Source organism: Atractosteus spatula, chromosome 2, assembly GCF_055471065.1.
Source record: "Atractosteus spatula isolate fAtrSpa1 chromosome 2, fAtrSpa1.hap1, whole genome shotgun sequence".
Taxonomy (NCBI): domain Eukaryota; kingdom Metazoa; phylum Chordata; class Actinopteri; order Semionotiformes; family Lepisosteidae; genus Atractosteus; species Atractosteus spatula.
In genome coordinates, this window is record NC_142707.1 from 6,450,927 (window position 1) to 6,473,758 (window position 22,832).

Here is a 22,832-nt window from a genome sequence, read left to right on the forward strand (position 1 = left end):
GTGGTAGGCAACATTTGCTACACTAGCAGCTGATTAAATCAAGAAAACCATCCAAAACCATTGTATTCGAACCACAGGCCCAGGTTTCAGCATTTCAGGAACTCTTGGCTGTGGGAGTGGCGTTTTCTAAAAAGCCTCATGAAGCACATGCTATCCTGGGGATTTCAATATCAGTTCTAGGGGCCTGGACATCCTGCATCTTTCCATTTAAACTTACATTCTCAGATAACTTGATCAACTATTGGCTCAGTTAGGCAAAATCTTCTAAGGTAATGTGCTGTACATTCTTGATACGGGGCACTGTATGAGTTACAGCATTGTCTCAGGAGTGACAGTAATGTTATTATATTTTTCCCATGTAATCAAATAATTAAGCCATTTAAGTAAGTGAGGACTTTAGTGTAATAAAAGCCAGAAGGCCCTGCGGCCCTCCTGGAATAGAGATTGACATTTTTGATCAATTCCATTCTCTGCCGTTACGCCATGCCGTACAATGTGGTGTGCTTTTGTGTCCTCTAGTGGCCCAAAGAGGAATTACATCTCAGTATTACGCACTTGCAAGAGACGTGAGGAATCTAGTATTACATTAACATCATTTTAATGGGAACAGCTGCAAAGGTTTAGAATTATGGAGTGAATTTTCTCAGGTTAGATTAAAGTTCGAGGAGGAGTTTTTAAAAGAACCACCTTTGCTTTTTTTCCCTTCTAAAAACAATGTTGACGTTACAGTTGTTTCACATTTTTTCAAACCTTATTTATATTTTAAAAAAGAGGTCATTACAAACGAGCGTAAAATGACTCAAAGTGAGGGGGGGAACCAAAATGTTGCACCCACTTGTTTCTTCCCCCCATACCTTAAGATGGTAACAAAAGTCCTTTTCCGAATTCCAGGCCCACACCGCATTGGTGGTTGTACTAGAGAGTGGCAGGGGGGATGGAGACCTCTTTGGTCCTGTCTCGGACACTCTTCAGGAAATTCATGATGCCGGAGCCCCCGGTGCCCCTCTCTTCCAGGGCGACGGGGGCTCGGCTCAGGGCTTCGGCAGGACCCTCACTCCGGTTCTTCAGCTGCCTGGCCCGAGCCGCCGGTATGGTGATAAAGCGGCTGACGATGTTGATGTGGTAGCTGCGCAGAGAAAGCAGCTGGGACACACAGCTGCTGAAGGCCTGCGTCAGCTCTGGGTCAGCGGCATCCAGGACATACTGCCTCAGGGAGGGGCCAGACGAGATGTCCTGGACCAGTTGTTTATGCATGGGGGGCATGTAATCCCTCATCCTGGTGAGAAATGCACCTACAGGGAGAAAATCATGTTATTTCTTCAGAGCTGATACTATTTGTTTTAATTTAGATATCCTTCTCCCCTAGTCTGCGATACCCATTATTTTCTAACTTCCTTGAAGTTTTGGTTTATCAGCTTTTGGAAGATAAAGCAAGGCTTGGCTGGATAAGGGAACTCAAGTTACTTCTGTGCTTACTTAGCCAAATCCAAAATACAGTTTATAAACCTTACTTATATACAGTCCTGTTCTCCTCCCCTTCCCTCTGAAATGAGGTGAAATTCTTGTTCTTGCTCTCTTCCCAAGCGTGAAAAAGATCTTGATTTCAACGTTGAAGTCTGTGTTCCAGTGTGACCAGTGGGAGCAGAGAATAAGGGTGGTCAGGTGACCTACTGTACTATACATTTCATGCAGATGCTTTTTAAAAGCTTCTCTTGAATTTATTTTGATCATCTGGTGTCGGCTCTTTCCGTTATTGTCAAGTTGAACTCGCCGAGCATTGGGTTGCTCACCCCCTAATAGGGACCGCGAGCTGGGATTAGACTGTCATGCTCAGTTTAACCCTACTGACTATGTGCTGTTGTAATAGTAATCCTGCTCAGTGAGAGACGAACCGCAGGTTCAGACATGTGGTGTCTATGCCGGGCCAATGGCGAGAAGCTACCATTCGTGGGATTATGACAGAACACCTGTAAGAGGAATGCCCCTTTAAGAGAGTTTTAGTTCAGGACCTATTATAAAATAATAATAATAATTGCTTACACTTATATAGCGCTTTTCTGGACACTCCACTCAAAGCACTTTACAGGTAATGGGGACTCCCCTCCACCACCACCAATGTGTAGCCACCACCTGGAGTGTGCCAGTACACTCGCCACACATCAGCTATCAATGAGGAGGAGGACAGAGTGATGAAGCCAATTCTTAAATGGGGATTATTAGGAGGGCACGATTGGTAAAGGCCAATAGGAAATTTTAGCCAAGATGCTGGGGTAACACACCTACTCTTTTCAAGAAACATCATCAGATTTCAGAAACCTACAGAGAGTCAGGACCTCGGTTTTACCTCTGATCTGAAGGATGGCGCCTTTTTACAGTATAGTGTCCCCGTCACCTTACTGGGGCATTAGGACCCACATAGACCACAGCAGTGAGCGCCCCCTACTGGCTCCACTAATACCACTTCCAGCAGCAACCTTAGCTTTCCCAGGAGCCTCCCATCCAGGTACTGACCAGGTTCACACCTGCTTAGCTTCAGTGGGCTAGCGTAACACCGGATTTGAAGTGTTGCACAGCTGGCTAAATGTGATTTCTTATCCAGGTTCTCAATGCGTGTGCTTTCCAGAAGAAACATGCAGCTCATCCTCACCGCTCTCAGGTTCGTGCTGGACTCCCAGCAGTTCGTCGAAGCAGTGCAGCAAGCTGCTCTGGGCCGCGCTGCCCCCCGAATACTGCAGTGGCTCTGTGTGCACCCCTTCATACACCAGCCCTTCTGCCATGAGGGGGTTGTCTTTCCACCTAAACACACCCGAGAAGGAGGGCCCCACTTTTTACTTTGCACGGAAAGTAGGACAAGTGGCAGCTTAGAGATATTCTTATTAATCACTTTGTTGCATCAATATGGTTGGTGCATTGCAGTGAGGGTGTATTTAAATGAACATGACTAATACTGTAAGTGATCAGATTTTGTTTGTGACCCTGAATATCGGAATGGATTCTGAAGTCGGTTCCACAAGATGGCCGACAGACTGAAAGGTGGAAGAAATAAAATGTTTAAGCTGTTGAGTGTTATATACAGCATGGGAGACCTCAAGGAGCTCAATAGCCCAAAACATTGCATTATTTCTGTTTTCTGCACACTAACGCAACTCCTCACTCAAACTTCAGTCAAGTGTTTGTTGATTTCAGATGAGCAGTTACATCTGTGGAGTGCAGCAGAAACTTAACAGTCTGGTCATTTGGACAGTCAAAATGTTAGAATAAACAAAAAAAGCTAAGTTTCTGTATAAAGAAAGCAGGCTACAGTTGGCAACAAAGCCCAGGTGGTAAATATAAGATTTCTTAATGTATTCAGTGTTATAAGAGTCAAATTCAATCTCTGGTTCTCCAGGAAATCATTTTCAGTCAATTTCAAAACAAATCTTTTTGCTGGTTCTACCATTTAGTTACCTCATGTGTCCACAAGATTTTCTCTTTAAAGTGTTTTGTTAGCACAACAAATAAATTTGCCTTAGGTATCATCTCGCACCATGAAAGCTTACAGTGAAATGAAGAGAGTGTAGCATTAGGACTTGGCACGTTCCAGGGTAGAGGTATTTATATGATTAAGGTAGTAATTAAAAACACCTTAATAATTGCAAAGAGGATACCTACCCAGAGAGATAAAGACGCATGATCCCATAAAACACAGCTGGGTCAACATGTGCTGGAATCAGACAGGAAAGAAGAGATTTGAGATAAATCCTGTAGATGTTTTGTTCAAAATATTGAGATAATGCCAGGCTCCTTGTGTAAGTAACTTTTCTTGAATAAGGAACTGTTGTTATCCTGTGAAAATTTTAGTGGGTGCAAATATATATTTTTCTTCTCTGTGTTGTTTATTAAATCATGAATAAACAAGGATGCTAAATGTACTGTATTATACACTCTGTATTTCACTCTGAAACATATAGATTTTCTAGAGACATATTTAAAAGTTTCCCAGCTAACGGGCAGTTGTGTGTAGAGTGGACAGAGGCCTGTAGGCTCTTTATTTTACCATGCATAAGTCTGATAGCTTCAGTCATGCTCTTCAGGGCCTGAGTGATGTCGTTAAGCCCAGCCTGCACAGTCTGCTTGTCTTGCTGTAGCATGCTGTTAATCACCCTAGGGATCGCCTGCAACACAGCACAACAGCTTCACTGGCCTGAGCAAAACACATACATCCCACATGCTGCACAAGCATGCTCTTACTATGCTCTTACCAAACTTTCACATTATTGTCTTACATCCATCTATATTCTATGTGCTTCAATCAATTAAGCAGAGCTTCTCAGCTCTGATCCTGGGGAATCCTTGTGTTTTTTGCTGAGATCTTAATCACAGGCTAATAAGATAAGATAAGATCACTTTAATGGCCATATTCAATTTCTTCTATTAGGAATTTTCTTTTCACACACCCCAACTTGCTCTCCATGTGACACACAGACAGGGAGAGAAGCTTGGGGTCAAAGTGCAGGGTCAGCCATTTATACAGCACCCCTGGAGCAGTTGGGGTTAAGAGCATTGCTCAAGGGGCCCAATGGAGTAGGATTCCTCTGCCAGCCACAGGATACAAACAGGCAAACTTCCAGCCACAGCCACAGATCCTCTGTGACATATTTCAGCTCTTAAAAGGTGAAAAGGGATTTGTAAATGGTATCAACCCTGTACCAGTTTCTGAAATGCTACCAACTGAACTGCTGCAGAAACAAATAGAAGTTTATTGTGCAAGTGTTTATAGATTTGTCATTTCACCTGTAAATATTTAGCATAAATTGAACAGCTACTAAGAGCTGTTTGGTCAGAAATTCTGATATTGATGGAAACTAGAAGCAGGGTCTATCTGACACTCAGGACTGAGTGAGGAAACAAGTTAACTAAAAGTATTACTAAAAGTTTTAAATAAGAATGGAGATCAATTCAATCATCATCATTAAGCACTGGGGATTTAGAGCTCAGCTGGAATTAAATTCAGCAGCTACATTGTTCCTCCTCGTCCAGGATTGGCAATCATTGCTGTCGAGGATTGTGACAGGTTATTGCTTAATACAACTGCACTCCTCAACGAGAAACTTAACCCTGACTGTGATGCCTGTCCTTCACAGGACACACAAAAAAGAATGCCCAGAACGATTCTGAGACACCAATTAATCTGATCGGCATGTGATTGGAAGTTGGAAGGAAACTGGAACCCTTACCTTTACACCTGGGACAGCGGCCAGTTCAACCAGCAGGGTCACCAGGAAAAATCCTCTGACACTGTCCCCTCCTGGAAGAGTCAAAATCAGCTCCAGGTTCCTGAAAAGAGTCCAGCCAGCACACAACCCCATCAACTAAGATTCACAACTTAGCATCTAAACTAATTCTCAGCTACCCCTGGCAGTACAGTCACCTCAGCCTGTATAACATTCTATCTTTTGATGTACAGCTGATGTGCATGACTAGGTTATCATGTCAATTTCAGTTTTCTTAATGAAATGTCAAATTATAACTAAGAAAAGTGCTTCAGCAGCATAATTTTTTATAGTTTCCACATCTCAAGATAAGTTGCACCTATGCAGACCTCAAGTCACATGCAAAACAACTTGAGGTTTAGAATAAGACTAATAACTTTAGAATAAGTTTAAAAGAAATTCGAGAAGGTAGCTACAAGTACATCACTGTGCGTAGACTACAAAGAAGAAAAGGTGTCAAGAAGGCTCCAAAGCCAAAATGTTATGCTTCTTTTCTTCTCTTTTCAGCATGGAATAAACCTTTACTTGTTCCTAAGTTTAAAAGATGTTTATCCTGGGCCAGGATAAATATGGACTACGTAGAGAATGGATGGCAGCATTTTAATGATATTCTGCTTGAAGGTCAGAATAGCTTTGTCCTAGAAATGAGCAAATCAAGGCTAGAAAGCAGTGGATCAAATGTTTTAATGCATCAATTTAATATAAATCTGAGGAGAAAGGATAGCAGCTAAAATAATAAAAAAAAACTTTTCAACAACAAAAGTATAGCATAGGATGAAACAATGAGTCTCAGAAACAACAATGGGAAAATCTGAGGGAATCAAAGTGGAACAGTTGATGTATTAATTTCACTCATGTGGTTACTATGGAAATAATTCACAACATGCCTTAGGCTTAGGATAGAGTTCTATATTAAATAGTATTAGCCTAGGATGCAGAAGTGTTACAGGTAGTAAAAGCACTTAAGATAAAAGAGCCTCCAGGGTCTGATGGTACTGTGTTTAATCAGTTATGCCTAAAAATGTTTTTTATATTTTATTTTTATTTTTAACAATACACTGCCAAAAACTTTCACTCAAGACAGGGTCACTGGAAAAGTATTACCAATTAACTATTGACCAATGAGTGTTACTCAGTTAGGTTATAGAAATGCTAACTAACTATAGGATCATTTTTATGTCAATAGGGATATTTAATGACATAGCCAACATGGATCTAGAAAGGTAGACCTTGCTTCATTGCCTTTTTAGAGTTTTTTTAGACAAGCAGCAGAAGTTGTGGGTACAAATAAAGCATATAAATTGGAATACTGTAATTAGATTTCCAGAAAGCTTTTAATAAAGATCCTCATAAAAGATAAATACTTAAATTACAGGTGATAGACATTCAAGTTCATACATGTACATGGATTTTCAGCTGGTTAATAGAAAAGAGAGAGTACAGAGTGGAGCAAGGTCTACAGTATGTGCTAGTGGTAAATGCTCATTCTGGAGAGATGTACTGTAATTAGTGGTAATAAGTGGAGCACCACAGGTATATGTATATAAATGAAGACATTCGGTGAGATGAGTTTGAGATTGCTAGTGTAGGCTTTTTTATACATTTTGAAATCCACATTTAATGAGGAAATAGGAAATACTTACTCCATCTCAAAAGGGCTTATAAGTGGTTCCGGGAGAGAAATAGAAAAAAGAAGAAAAATATCATTAGCATTTGTATTTTTTCATACTGTAAAGCATGATGTAATTTTCTGTACTTTAACTGATTATTTATTCCATCTTCACAGTGTTTACAGTCAAGCACAAGCACATAGGAAAGATGTATAACCCTGAGAATGAAATATAATTTTTAATCTAATTTGAATCGACAGTAGTATCTTTCCTCTATTGTATGTTTTGCCTGTGCTCTTATTTGTTTTCATAAAGCTTTTTAAGGATGCCATCCATCCATAGTGTCTTCATTCCTCTAAAAATAACATTTGCTTTTAGCTATGTACCATTGATTGATTAACATTTGCTTTTCTATTAAAAAAGCCAGGAGATAAGTCCAACCTTTATTAAAATTGACTGGTGTTTCTTCTTTAAATACACTCCTGAAACGTGTCAGACGTAGGGTTCTGCATGAAGAATGTGGGATCTGCGAATAAGTGCTGCACTATACATTCAATTTTGTGCAGCCAACAATCATGTATATTGTATTTTCTGTTTCAAGGGTGAGAGTCTTTTCCAAACTGATGGTCTAAGCACTGTAGGTTCTTAAAGGCATTGAAAGCCAAACCAGTATCAGCCCTGATTTTGAACTTGATACTGAACACCTACAGTTTTAGCAGAGAAACACAAAACAGCTGTCACAAGTGGAAACTATTTGAAAGTGTTATTAAATCTGAAAACAGGACACAAAAGATTGTAGGGGTACCTAGCTGTCTAGCAATGTTGTTGAAGCCAAAACTCTGAGTTCTTTCAAGAAACAGCTGGATGAGCTCCTCAGATCAGTTACTAACTACCAAATGGACTAGCTGGGCCGTTCAGTTTTGATCTTTCTTAATTTTTTTCTGGAACACCAGATTAGCATAGAAAATAGTGTTCTGAACACAAAAGAATCTTACCTCATCCGTGAAATATAATGAGCAGTAATATCAGGATGTAAAAACAGGAAAATGGAAGTAATATGAACTACTCTTTTAACAAGCTGTCACCTGCCTGAAATAAGACAGAAAGCCTAAAACTGCATGACTCAGTTAATCACAGATAGACATATTCAGGAAAGCCATCCAGCAAATAAAACAATGATATACTGTACAGTACTGTACAGAAAAATATATTTCTTAGTACTGTTATTTAAAAGATATATTATTCTACTAGAAAGAGCAAATTGATCAATTTGATCTAAACGAGGAAGACTGTAGCATTAAACAATCTGTCTTTTTCATTCAATTAACATATTGTGCTGTTTTATGTATTTTATAGCAGTCTAAAAAGCAGTGAAGCAATTTTGTGTTAAATACTGAGAAGGCAGGACTGTTCTATCAGTGCCATGATATCACATTCACTGTGATATCTTGAATCAGTTGAATCTTTGTTTCCTGTATTCACTTGGAAAATTCGACCACTAATACCACAGACTACAGAGTCTGACTGGTGAAGATACAGTATATTGTGTGTGGTATTGCAAACACGGTGGCTTGTCTTAGAAATAATTACCATTCTCTGCTCAAAGACATCCCTGTGGTTTGAGGAGACAGATTAAGTCAGCTAATTTGCTTGTTGCTTTAAATAATGACTGATGAGTATCTATTGTGTCAATGAAAAGATGAGGGACAACTCAGCTCTCATTCGTGATAAAAATATACTTATTCCAGCCTATACTTTTGGCACATTTTCAGCAGTTAACTCATAGTATTGGATACTGCATTCATTAGGGGCTACTGTAAAATACGTGGAGAAAGCATTTCAATTATTTTTGTGATCCTTTAAAAGAATATTGCCTCAAATTAAAATGATGTCACCTGCGTTTTCCTGGTACTGAATTGGCGGATTCTGGGAATGTGTTGGTCATGATCTTGTGTAAACGCACACTTCACCCCAGCAGCACACAGGAAGTGTGACAGCCAGAGAGTTGTAAGAAGCAGCGTGTATGAGTCACCTTAACTGTTCCCCTGTATGTACTAGAAAATGTACAGGTAGCTGGGGACAATGTATAATGAGTTCCCAGAACTCACCCCTCAGGGTTGGTCTTCCTCCAGTTGGCCAGGACCCCGTCTGCGTGCGTCAGGATAGGAGGGAGCCCCAGGCGCTGGGAAACCTCCCAGTATGGCACAGCCAGGTTTTGGGGTAATACCTGATGAAAGACAAGGCTGAGTTGAGCATGTGGATTGTACATGACAGAACTATCATTGATACCTGTGCCTGAGTTTTATGCTTAGTGTATGTGACGTGATCACTTGCTCCAAGTGACAGAGGAAAAAGGAGTGAGATTTGTGTTTCTATATTAGTTCAAGAGAAGAGAAGAAACAAAGACACCCAAAGAAGGCGCCACAGCTGAAACGTTGTGTTTCTTTTCTTCTCTTTTCAGTATGGAATAAACCTTGACTTGTTCCTTTGTATTTCTCGTTCTATATATATTTTTGTAATGACGCGGGCAGGGGAAAAAAACAGAGTCTGAGAGCTCACAAGCAGGTCTCAGACAACAGCGAGGTGGGGAACGCCGCAACAAAAGGGAAAATGGGGAACCAAAAGAAAGAGAAAACACAAAAGTTACCCAACACTCAAGGCTTCAAAGCGGTAGTTGCAAAGGCCATAGAAACCGCTGGATATAATTAAGGATGCGCAAAACCGTAGAGGGAAAAGAAGAAAACAGGCGAAAGGAAGCTTCGAGGTAGCAATCGCGCTGCAGTTCAGCTAATGACAGAGCCCTGAGTGAAGGGCGAGAGAAGTACTGTATGTAAAGAAAATTGCAACTAATAAATAATAGATTAATTAGCCGTGAGCGTGTTTTAACAGCGCCGGGAGGTGTGCGGGACCGATCACCGGCGCTTGCGCGGGCATTTCATTTTCTAGATATAAAAGGACAGAGAGGTTTATAATAATTACGGTTCCTTACACTTACACTTATATAGCGCTTTTCTGGACACTGCACTCAAAGCGCTTTACGGGTAATGGGGACTCCCCTCCACCACTACCAATGTGTAGTCAGCTATCAGGGGGGAGAACTGAGTGATGAAGCCAGTTCACAGATGGAGATTATTAGGAGGGGTAAAGGTAAAGGGCAATGGGGAAATCTAACCAGAATGTCGGGGTAAGACCCTTACTCTTTTCGAGAAACGCCGTGGGAGTTTATAAAACCTCGGTTTTATGTCTCATCCAAAGGACGGCGCCTTTTTATAGAATACCTTAAGAAGGCTCCACGGCTGAAACGTTGTGTTTTCTTTCTTCTTTTTTTCCAGCATGGAATAAACCTATTACTTGTTCTTTTTTATAGTATAGTTCTCCTGTCACTATACTGGGGCATTAGGACCCACATAGACTGCAGGGTTAGCGCCCCCTACTGGCTCCACTAACGCTTCCAGCAGGTCTCTCATCCAGATACTGGCCTGGCTCACACTTGCTTAGCTTCAGTCATTGGGAGGTGCAGGGTGATATAGCAGCTGGCATTAAGGTAACAACTTTATGTTCAGAGGATCCTGTTAACAGGATAACAGGTTTATGTTTAACAGCTGAGATTAGCTAATATCTTTGATGCAGTACTTTTTAATACATTTATGATTATTTTATTTATTATAAAACCAAAAACCCCTGAGAAATACATTTGCTATCAAAAAATCTAAAGTTGCAGAGTGTCATAAAGGCATTGACCAGCTTCACTTGTGCTGTGCATTGGGAGCATAAGTTAAAATCCACTGTCAGATCTTATAAGGGCTCTGAGCATCAGTTCCACACAGGCAGTCACTCTGATCACCCAGCACTGAGCTGAAGTGACGTTGAAGATCACCACTGATGTCACAGGGTGGATGCTTCAGTGTTTAGTGTGCACATTTCTGATTTATCCAGATTTGTGTGGCACCACTCTGCTCTTTAAAGAAAGGACAGGGGAATATGGAACGAAGTGGAGAAGACTGGACTGTGAGTAATGACATATGGTCTATTTCACACTCACATTCGGAAGGAATTGACTGTAGATCACCACGCTATTTTAAACAAATATGCATGACTTTGTACCAGCAATATCCTTTTGTGAGTATGAGTGATGTCAGGAGCTTTGTCTGCTGTAAAGTCCTCTGTGTAATACAGAATTCTGCCCTCTTGGTGTTTGTGAAACAGGAAATGACTGTGGGCAGCAGAAGGCTGGTGGCTGAGAGCTGAAACGTGCCCTGTACCTTCACTGTGCCCTCCTCCCCCTCCTGCCACACGTAGCCCATTGTCAGAAGGCTGAGTGCCAGATGTGCCAGTCTCAGCTCCTTGTGCGTTTGTAGGTAGCAGGTATCCAGCTGAGGCATCTGGGAGAACAAAGAGTGGAGGGAGACTGCTGGAGGTGAAGTCCTTTAAAGATTCTAAGCGGACAGCAGATACAATGGAAAATCACACAAGTGCCATGCTGTGTGAAGCATAGTGAATATTCAGACAGTGAAAAAAAAATATTGTACAGTATATTGAACCACTGAGGAAGCAACATAAATGAGTGCTGAGAATACAGGGAACAAGAAAAAACTACTATTACAAGTGCTAAGAAGAATATAAATACAAAATAAATTTATTAAACATGTTATACCTACACTGTACAGACAGTCCTTGAGTTTATGATGTTTGAAGAAAGGTACATACACAATTTACAACCACGTTTCAACTTTACGACAATTGTTCTGCAACCACAACACGTCAGCGAGCAAAGTTAAAGTTTATAAGTGTGCTTCTGTATACTACATGGCCTATTTCTTTCAATGACTTTGTTCCTCTTGTTTCCTGATTTGACTTTGGAATTCTTGTTTGTGAATTGTTTTGTCCATAGTAATGGTGGGGAAGGGTGAAAACGGGGCAGGTGAAGGTTCTTATCCTAAGAGAAGAAAAACGATTATTATGGAAACAAATGTGGGAAAAATTAACAGATCCAAGAAAGGAGATACCTGTACACCAAGTCAAATCAGTTAAGCTTCAGATATCTCCCGAGCCACAGTCATAACTAGCCTGAAGAACAAGTAAAGAATTCAATAATGTGTTCAGAGCTTGGCCCCTATGTAATTAACTGTGATAACTCAGGAGTGTACTGGACAGGTAACTTAAAGAGCCATTATTATGATCAAAGGAGCAACAGGGGGAAAGTTCTAATAGTAAGACTTTTTACTTCTACTTAAAACTTAGTTTTAATGAACTAATTACGTCATATGTCTGAGGACTAGCTGGCTTATTACAAATATGGACTTTTGCTGGTTTCTATGTCAACGTCAAGAGCATGCCATAGAAAATGATATGGCATTTGTGTGCAGACCCTGCAGTGCACTGTTGTGTCTTCCAGGATTTAGGTCCACCCTACTCCCTGTGCTTGTAGAATAGGCTCTTGGTTGTTGTTGTCTTTACAAGGAAAATTTCCAACAGTGAACAGACGGATAAAAGAATGAAAACAATTTCAATTCAAATCTAAAAACCTGTTTTTGTCTTAGAAGCGTTTTTATCGTTCCAAAATTTAGACCAATTGTGAAGACACACTGGGCACACTAGATGGCGCTACAGTATAGCATACTAAAGTCAACCTCGATGTTCATCTTTTCTGTATTTGTTTATAAAATACACGAATGTATATAAAATTCATTTAATTTTAAGTGATGTCAAGGAGTCTGCGAAGCTACCTTATTCTGATCCTAGTTTTCATCAGTGAATCAATTTTTTATTCAAATCAAAATTTTTAGTGTTTGTAAGCAGTATTTCTCCCTGAAGTGATTAAGACGGTCAGTGCAGATATGAATTACTCAATCATTTAAGCAAAAGACAAAGTTGTATTAAGAATCACCCAACAGCTGCAGTTTCCCTAGAGCTCAGGTCGTTACAGCTAAACTGGGGAGAACCCATCTATGTTGTGCATCTATCTGTTAACAATTGGATCAGATCTTTACTCCTCTGCTCCTCCAGGACCTTACCTTGTGGACTTCAGAGCGCAGTGAGTGGCTGTCAATGAGTTCAGTCAGCTGCCTGGCAATCTGCATCCAGGGCTGGTAATACTGAGGGAGGTCTGTCTTGAGGAAGTGAGAGGGCAGTTTTAGTCCTCCAGTTTGGCTGTTTCAACTGCAGACACTTCAGCGTTGCTAGTTGCTACTTAAGGTCAAAGCATGGACTGGCCAAGTTATTAGGAACCAGCACTTAATAATGTTTCCAGGGCATTGTGTATGTTGATAAGGATTATTAGGACTGCATCTGTCCTTGGCACCCAATGCTGAACTGTGGCTCAACTATTCCTTTACACATGATGAGGTTCATTTGCTTCTGTCCTACAATAGTCCCTTCAGCTTTCCCTCTCTCCTGTTGACAGACAGTGTTTGAAGCTGGGCTTTCTCCTGGCAAGATGCAGTACTCTTCACCTTTTCTTATAGTTCTGTGGTCTTTCCTATTGATTCATTTCCCAGTCAGGCCACCTTTCAAAGTCTCTCAGATCACTGGTGTTTTTCATCCTGTTAACATCCCGTCCTGATTGTGTGTCACCCTATAGCCATGATGTGGTCATGTGACCGCTCATGCTTGCATTGCCTCCTGACAAGGCTGGGAGTATTTTGTAGCCAGGCTGTGTGTAAGTGCATGGTTAATAAGGGCTGCGGATGGAGATAGGGAAAGGAGTAGAGTTGGTATTAGTGCTGGAATATTTAAACCCATTTTAATATACACTAACCTCACACGTTTTACTTAAGTGACACAATTATGTCCTTCTTTCGAAAATTATCCCTTTAATTTTTAATTAAACATGGAAAGAAGAGTTAAATGTGTCCAATTTAATCCTTTAATTAGCCCACTAAATTAAAAAAGAGCTAAATCAAAAAGTCAGAAGAGACCACAGACCTCTAGGTACACTGTACCGAGTTTTACAGCCCTGCTGCAGTCTGTTGGCATATAAAGGCACTTCTACCGTAGACTAAAAGAATTGGACCTGAATGTTAAAACTGTGTATACATGAAACAGGACCAAAACACTCTGTGGTCCCTTGTGTTTAGTAGCTGCCTGATTTGCATGTGGATTCCTTTGGGATTTTCAAGAGCCATTGAGTTCTTTTCAAATATAACAAACATTTAAAACACTTTCCCCACAACTTCAAAGTAGCATACAGAAATGTGTTCAAATATTTTGCCTTTTATACTCAGTCTCATCAAAAAAAGAACCAATGCTCAATTTAACAGATGGCATGTCCCCATTGCAAGAGCAGCTTTGACCTACAGTATAATGCTTTAAAGCACAGGTCCTGATGTTTTACAACACACAACAGGGAACTAAAGCATGGCTAAAGAAGCCTTTACCTAAAAAAGAGGAGCAGTTTACCGCTTGACTTTTTGTAACCTACATTTTGCTTCCAAAAGACAGACAATCAATACACAGATAAGACTTTTCCTATGGTGATTACAGGCAGGAGACTGCTTTTGATGACACTTGGCATTGCATTCTTGAAATATTTTCTTGTGATTTCTAGTTACCCTTTGAAGTGCTCCAAATCTGAAGGGTCTTTTGCAATACCTGAGAATTTTAGCTGTAAAATAGGTTTGTCATAATTTCTCTACCATGTACTTTAATGAGCAAGTCTAGAGAAAGTGGTGCAAAACCCAGTGGATCAGTTAGAATTGCAAACACACAACAATAACAACAAAAACAACTACAACATTGTTTTAAAAATTGAAACTGCAAAGAAAATACTGCGCTAAGAAGAAAGGCCATGGAATATTTTAACCTACCAGTGGTGCAGGAAGGACAAAGCCATACTCCTCAGACACATGATACTTATTTAAAGAGAAAGGGCCTGGGTGGTGCTGGTCTCTGGGACTGCTTGCCATGGTTGGTTTAAGGTGAGCCCGGCCTCTGTGGAGCACACCGCATAAGTCCAGATCCCTGTCCCCTCTGTCTGAGCACAGGGCTCTGCTAGCAAGTCAACCAACTCCTAATAGTTCATTAATTTTAAACTTTACCCATAGGCATTGCATAACTGCTGTCCTGTACTAGAAAGTCTGGACATCTGGTGGCCTTCTGGACTGTTATACAGAAATTGCACAACAGTCTCTGCTCTGATTAGAGTGCACTCACCTGAGCTATTTATCTGCTCATTGACAATCATGCACGTACTCCCCCACAAGAGACAAGGGGACAGACTGGTAAAGACCTAGGAGAAAGAGAGGCTTGTTACAGCTCTTTGCTTAAGAGTTCCAAGACAGTGCTATTTTTTACATTTTAGCGTCCATGTTTGGGGTCTACATACAAAACATGGGTAAGAAGGCTAGAATGATGGAAGAGACTAGACTAGATTCCTAAGAGGCTGCAGCACTGACGGCCTCTGGTGATCGCTTCTTCTTCATGGTCAGAATTTTTACAAACCATCCAGTTCTCTGTGCGTGCTGCCCTTAACCACTAGCTACCACCAGCCCCCACACTCCCACTTTTAACCTTCTGTTTTAAAGTCAAGCACACCACCGTGTACAACAGTTTATCTTACTAGTCCCCTTCGTGCTGGCACATTCATTAGCTTTCATTCACCGGGGTATAAAGAGACGCGCAATTTATTCATTCATCCATTTATTTTCTTTTCGATTTGCACGTGGCTCCCCTGGCAGCAGTTTTAATTTATGTAAAGCTCAGAGAGTTGCAGTGTCATATTGATTTTGCCGGTAATGTATGACGCTTGTAATGATGACGATGCATCACTACGCTGTCAGCTCTTAAATGGTTAAAGTGCCCATTGAGCTTCGACACAAGAGACATATTTGACTAAAGTACATTATAAAGGATGTAGCTGTGGTGGGGTGGATATTGTGAAGGCAGAATAGCAATGAGGGAGCATTGACCAGCACAGCACCAGTGGACTGAAGGGAACAGAGAGTCCTGAAGTATCAGGACAACTGCTGAACTTGAACTGAAGACCCCAGCTGTTGCTCTACCAGGTCTCACCTTAACATTGCACCTACAGTTGACTTTCTATGCCCTCTTGTGTATAAAACATATTCATGCATAAATTGGTTTAGAGGAGGTTTCCCGAATCTCTGCTTTAGTGATCCCTATCCGGAGTTCGTAATTCAATACACTTTAATTATATTTCATTATTGATATGATGTTTAATTATTTCCAGTCATCTTCTTTAGCATGTAATACACTGCACGCCGATGCAATTAAGTGGTGCATTAAAGAGGATTATAAAAAAAAAGAGTACTAAAAGTGGGCTTCAATGTCCTGCTTTATGGGAGTAATATGGTGATACCAGTTGCAGTAAGCAGCTTTGTACAATGCATTTGAATTCAAGAAGAGAACATGAAATGAAAATGTCAGAATTTAATATTTAATGTGTTACAGTCCTACTGACCGCAGCTGGCACAGATTATCAAGTCATATGTAAGGCAGAAATCTGAACCCTGTGCAATGCAAACTTGTGAATGGAGTGGGTTTAATGGCACTTAACCAGCAATTGAAGACAAACAAATTGTTCCATGTACAGTATTTAGTTTTTGCTGATCCAATGGTTACCTAGATAAGGGCTCGCCAGCAGAGGGAGCTAGTTCTACACAGGAAGGTAAAATCAATTTTTGAGATGCAGGACGGCAGTATTCAATCTGCCTGAACAATTAAGTATATAAATAAATATAATTAACTATAATTATTTTCTGTCGTGGACAAAACCTGACAATCTTTTTTTTTGCCATTAACAAGAAGAGAAAGCTTTTAATACATTTGTACCAAAATTCTTGTAATTTAACTTAGATTTTGTTTTCAATATCGACTGCATTAGGAGTACAAAAGATGAAATGCTGCATATTGATTAAGTTTAGCTTTAAAAAAATCCAATACGGTTACCACACTCAATAGGTAATCCATAGTATTTTATTATACAATTTATTTATATAGTCTCGAGTACATTGAGAATTTAGAAACTGCACAGTTAAAAACACATGCACTGAAGAGTGTCCCACAGGAAGAGACATAAGATACTGTTTTACCCAGCAAACAGTCTCACAGCCCGGTAGTTCTTCAGACAATCTGTTTTACAATATATTATAGTGCTTAGGTCTCTGTAATGGAGTCTAAACTGGAAATGGAACAGCCACAGGTTAAATGGTTACATGTTCTGCTGGATTGTTCCTTGTAGCGTGTTCCAGACATTGGCAATAGAGTCACTACAGTCAGATTTCAGGCTCTTGCTACTGTCTCAGGTATGCCGTACCCACAGAGCACCATCAGCAAATATCAAATACACTGGCCTACAACTCTGGCCCCATGGATTGGCTGCGTTTTTGTTTTTGCTCCAATTAACAGACTTATTAACTGCTTCCGTACCTTGGTGTACATTTCTAGGACCCCATTCATAAAACATTTGCTTGCCTTCTAAAGATCGCTCTCCTTCTCTCTCATGTATTTTTCAAATACTCTTACGAAATAAGATAAAACCAAAGGTACCACTAATTCAGGAGTTCAAAAACTAGGATGACACTCCATAAATTCTGTTTTTAAATTTCCTATTAGGTAAAGTGATGGTGTAACAGGTGTTCCATGAATATAGTCCCCAGTATTTTTCTGCTTGAACAGAATAAATACTGAGGACATTTTTTACAAAAAGTCTTCTTCTGAAAAGAGATCTTAGAATAGGCAGATTCTTCTTCTGATTCTTCTTCTAAGGACAGGATTTGGGGCTGAAAAGGTGCATCACATCAGGGTTAATCTTACCCTTAGTAGATAGCATTCAGTCGCTACATACAGTATATAGTCAGTCTTCCAACAGTCAATGGCTACTGGTTTATTATGGAATGGCAGAGGTTGCATAAGTAAGTAAAGTAACGCAGAGGTTTGCTACAGAAAATTGACAATCACCAAGTATTGTAAGTTTGCGACACTATTAAAGTCAATGAGTTAGATGTGAAACTTTCAAAGTGATTTCTATTCATGGCCACAATTCCTACAGCTGGCAACTCCCAGTGCTGACAATATTGCACAGCAAAATCGAGGTCCTGGTCATTAGTAACTATACTGCTTTATAAGGTAAATTATGTCACTTAAGACTCATGCATTGTCACTGGGGTGTCACACTCACTTCGGGACAGAACAGCGCAAATAAGATTACAGGAAAAGTGCTAGCAAGCCAGTGTTTTATTTTGGCAAACGCCCCCTGTGCTTTTGGAGGTTTGATTCAGATATTCTGTCTGGAGGCTGAAGTCCCCGTGTGTGCATGTGTGCTTGCCTGAGCTCAGCATGTCTTACAGTCAGTCAGGTGAGGAGCGGAAGCTGGTCTCTGCTTGTGTGCTCGGCGCGTCAGTCAAACGCAGTGTGCCTCACGCGCACACACGCGAGCGGAGACATGGCGTGGGTGTCAGACGTGGTGCGGGCCCAGCCGCAGCACGGAGAAAGCCCTGCGATGTTTACGCAGCAGCAGGCGGATCTTCTCGTCGTCCGAGTCGGGGTCCAGAGGCTTGTTGTACTCCTCATCCTCCACCTCGTTTTCGGATGTGCCCGTCTCAGGCCCGACCGGCTGCGTGGAGCTCGGCTCTGAGGCGCTCTTCTTACGCCATTTGGTTCGGCGGTTCTGAAACCACACCTGCAGGAAGATCACAGCAACACCTGACATCTGTACACAAAGACATCTACAGTACAATGTTCAATACCTGTGCATTAAAGATGTCAACAGCATGAGACGGGACTTTTGCACATTAACCCCATCATCTGCACACCAATGGTGTCTACAACAAGAGCTCTGACATCTGTGCACCAATGGTGTCTACAACAAGAGCTCTGACATCTGCGCATCAGGGGTGTCTACAACAAAGAGATCTGACATCTGCGCATCAGGGATGTCTGCAGCAAGTTATCTGACGTCTGCACAACAAGGGTGTCCACTGCAGAGTTGTGTACTTTTGTACTGGGAAGCTGCAGTCATCAATAAATCCTTTACTCTAAATCTAGACTGTTTTATAGCAGTGTTGAAGTTGCACATAGTGTGCAAACATTCTAAGCTTTAAAATAAATTTAAATTGTATCTTTTAATGTATTATAAACTCTTAGAATTTTAAAATGATTACAAATTAGCTATCTCAGAAAGGACTGAAGAACGGAATTTAGACTTTACAATCCTGAATGAACAACCAATTGTCTTACACTTCAGTATAAGTGAGCAAAACTCATAACTTCAATATACCACAATTTTAAGAGAATGTTTCCTGAATCCTTGAAAGGGCGTTGGATCACCTTTCAATCGAAATTTCAAAATGAAAAGTAAATGTTTATTTGATTTTTATGTCCGATAGGCTTTAATAGATTTAAAATGGGAAACGAACTGTTCTGTAAGATGAAATACCCTGCCCTATTCTTTATGTTCACAGCCTGTGGATATGTAAAAAAGCTGCATGTACTGATTGTAGGACTACTTTTGTAGGCTTACCTTCACCTGCGACTCAGTCATGCCCAGGGAATATGCCAGTCTGGCTCGCTCAGGGCCTGCCAGGTACTTGGTCTGCTCAAAGGTCTTCTCCAGAGCGAAGATCTGGTGCCCACTGAAGGTTGGGCGTGTGTGCTTCTTCCTGCCCATTGACTCTCCCAGGTGCCCACTGTCTGAAAAAAAGCACATCAACGCAGCTACAGAGCAAGCCTTAGCGCTTGTTGAAGACAAAGTTCAGATCTTACAGACTAATCAAGCCCTGATTTTTTACATCGCCGTGAAAGATCCAGTACTCACACTCATCACTCATGATACAGCGTACTGTACATTTGATATTAACTTGTATTTTGTCCAAATATTAAAAACAAAACTGTAAATGTGCGTTGTGAGGATTATCCAAATGAGTTACCAAATTCTTCTGTTCGTGTTTAATTGGTAGCAGTACAATGTAGGGTATTATTTATAGGAGAATAAAGTGGATTTAATTCCAAAATACAGTAACTAGTATCGGAAATACTGGTTACAGTATATAGGAAGGGAAAATTATGATCTTGAGTTTCCTTCAGTTCTAAAATTAATGCACAATATGAATTACTGGATTGTGTATGTATCAGAGTTAAAGCAGGGCTAGAGCACAGTTGAGTAAATAGCTCTGAAGTTAGGGTCAAAGATTTCAATAGGCTGAAGTTTTGAATAGACTGAAATGCACATTTATCAGCTGACAAAAATGTTTAGAAATTAAATTGAGAAGTTATATTCATTAGCGTATAGCATATGCACAACCCCGACTCCTAGGTTTTTACCTCACAGTTAACCTGTTTGTTCTGTTTATAATTCTGATCTGTTGTTGTATGAATCTCTGCGATGAAGTTTCAAACTGTTCTATTACCTGTTTTGAACGACTCAACTCAGAGACACGATAACATTTAGGGTTCATCACATTAGGCTCTTTCTGTCCACTTCCAAAAAGACTTTTCAGTGTAACTCTTTGTTGAGGCTTTTACGCCGCTATAACTGAGAGTAACAGATTCATCAAAATCTCTGGTTCATTTACTAAAAAAATACAAATTGACTACTGAAAAAGAAGCTGCATGCAGATAATGACAACAGGAAAGCTCTATACAGAAAATGTTCACAGAGCAAATCTGCCGTCCTATTGGAGATCTTTCCCTCATTCCTGTTTCCATATTATTAGGATTTCTGTTTTGCAGAAACAAGGTTTTTTAATTGCTCCATACCAAAATTTCCTGTTTTCCCATACATATCTATAAAATGCTGAAAATGTAAAAAAAAGTAAAACTCTTAATTATGTTGTTCTATATTCCAAATGATCTTGTTTATTTTTCAAAAGCCAACACACTGATCCAGTCCTCCACGCTAACATATTTCTAAAAGTCATGTTAGATCTGCACTAGTAACAGCAATGCAGAGTGGAATTTAAAGAATATTTTTTTAATATTTGCCTGAACATTAGTGTTTGAAAAATAACTCAAGTTTTTTAGGATTCGGAGCAATTTTTTTGCAGTGGAGCAGAACCCAGCCCACTGACATTTCTGCAGTTAGTGATAGTCAATGTTGAATATACATCTCATCGCACCCCTCACTACCTCACTGTCTTTTTAACCTTAAAATGCTAAAAAAACAAATAGATAGCTAAGTAGGGTATTTTCTATCATTCCACTGCATTTTGTCTTGTTTCAGTACTTTCTAAAAAGAAAGTGATAGCCTTCCATTTTGTTGCAGAATGCGTCCCCTCAGTTTATCAATACAACTTCTTCTCCGCTTCTCATTCTGCAGAATGTTCGTTATAGATGATTACTAATACTGCCTGCCCATTACAGTTTGGAAACGATTAAGGCTGCTCTTTTGAAGAGAATGGGAATTTACTAGAAATGTATCCCCTAAAACATACAAATGGCTGCTATAATAAGCACAGACACTTGAATTTCAACACTTTAATTAAGATGCCTTTTTTCCTTTAACTGCTCTCCATGGAACTCACTGACGCCCGACCAGTTATCTGCGGATGAAGGGTGAATAGAATAAGACAGGGCTGTGCAGGGAGGGGGGATTCGCTGCCAGTCGGAAAACTCACTGTTACTGCAGTGCTGCCTGGCGCCTCTCCACTCGTAGCCTCCATCGCCCCAGCAGTTCCCATTCCTGCCCTTGACCGGGCACTCCGATCCCGGTTTGGAAAAGCCCCCCAGCGCAGGGCCGTAGTCCCGGTTGTAGTAGACCCCTGGGGTGGCAACTGTACCGAACCCCCCCACGTGAGAGTAGCCAGAGAGGAGAGCGGTGTTGGGGCCCCCCACCACCGGCCTGCTTAGGATGTCGCTGATTCCATGAGGGGTGCCCGCCTGCAGCTGTGTGTTGATGCCCGAGTTGAACTTGTAGAATGAGTTTTGCACGGAGTATTGGCACATTGGAGCTTTGATGTCCGAGGAAAACTGGTTCAGACCGTTGTTAAACAGGAAAGATCCTGCTATGTTGTGATCCATCTGAAAACGTTGAGCTCCAGGTTTGTGTTCTTCTGTTTCTTCTTCGAAATAAAACGGGGAAAGGAAAGACTTGGTTACTGCACAAAGTTCGCCGCCTTCTGAAAAAGATGAATTAAGTTCAAATGATCCTGAAGATTCCTCCTTCTTGTTCCAGGTTTCACTCTCTCTATTTATTGGGTTAACAATGTCCAAATGCCCAGCGATTCCCTTCCTCGCAAGACAGCTAGCTCCAAATCTTAAGCCAGTTCAGTGGCTTAACTGGGGTGTACGTTCAGCAGACAGCGCACAGAGAAATGTGAGTAGCTCTTTTTTCTTACCTGTTTCTTGCCATTGTGTTTTAATTCCAAGGTAAACATCAGGAGCTAGCTAAAGCAGCTCAAGGAGAAGGGTACAGCAGTTCCTTAGACAAATATCTTTCCTGGCACTTAACTCTGAGGCAATAAATAAGAAGTACCTTAAAGAGAGGTGACACTTTCTTGATAAAGATGGGCAACATTAGAATGCAGAACAGGGATTGGTTATGGCTCACACTAGCACACATTTTTATTGGCTATCAAATGAAGGGCAAGCCTTTTATTGGATGTCTGTGGATTAATAGGTTTTTAAAAGGCAGAGAGGGAATAAGTTGCTTTTTGATGACTTGTTGTTATGTAGGCCTGAGATGAAGGATGCAGAGAAAATGCTGTGAGGCTCTGCGACAAGATGATGTTTCTTAAAGGATTGCCCACTTCGTGATACTGTTCTCCATCTAAGACCTTTCTATTCGTCTGCTTAAGTATCTGTTGTGCTTTGCGTTTAAGAACTGCTGCATTGAATCACAGACCGCCAATCTGTTTTTCAGGCTGAATGGCACCTGTCTGCTATCATCTCTGTCTTTTGTATGTTGCGGTCTGCCTTTCGGATTCTGACTGTCTATTTGGATCCTAATGTTCTAGAATAACTTCTGTTTCTCCTTTGTCTTATTATTTGTCTGCACATCTGCCTTTTGTTTGCTTAA

General features: G+C 40.7%; 2 protein-coding genes across 2 annotated transcripts; both read right to left on the reverse strand.

The window, feature by feature from the left end:
• Positions 1 to 915: 915 nt before the first annotated feature.
• ido1 (indoleamine 2,3-dioxygenase 1) lies at positions 916 to 14,766 on the reverse strand. The gene is made up of 10 exons (XM_088908458.1): positions 14,668 to 14,766; positions 12,877 to 12,972; positions 11,125 to 11,244; positions 8,971 to 9,089; positions 6,896 to 6,910; positions 5,217 to 5,316; positions 4,037 to 4,154; positions 3,652 to 3,703; positions 2,648 to 2,796; positions 916 to 1,292 (listed from the first exon to the last, which is right to left on the reverse strand). The coding sequence occupies exons 1-10, from the start codon at positions 14,764 to 14,766 to the stop codon at positions 916 to 918; spliced, it is 1,245 nt and encodes a 414-aa protein (XP_088764584.1).
• Positions 14,767 to 16,137: 1,371 nt separating this feature from the next.
• On the reverse strand, positions 16,138 to 21,871 carry nkx6-3 (NK6 homeobox 3). Its single transcript, XM_088908739.1, has 3 exons — positions 21,433 to 21,871; positions 19,341 to 19,510; positions 16,138 to 18,500 (listed from the first exon to the last, which is right to left on the reverse strand). The coding sequence occupies exons 1-3, from the start codon at positions 21,833 to 21,835 to the stop codon at positions 18,276 to 18,278; spliced, it is 798 nt and encodes a 265-aa protein (XP_088764865.1). The 5' UTR covers positions 21,836 to 21,871; the 3' UTR covers positions 16,138 to 18,275.
• Positions 21,872 to 22,832: the final 961 nt, after the last annotated feature.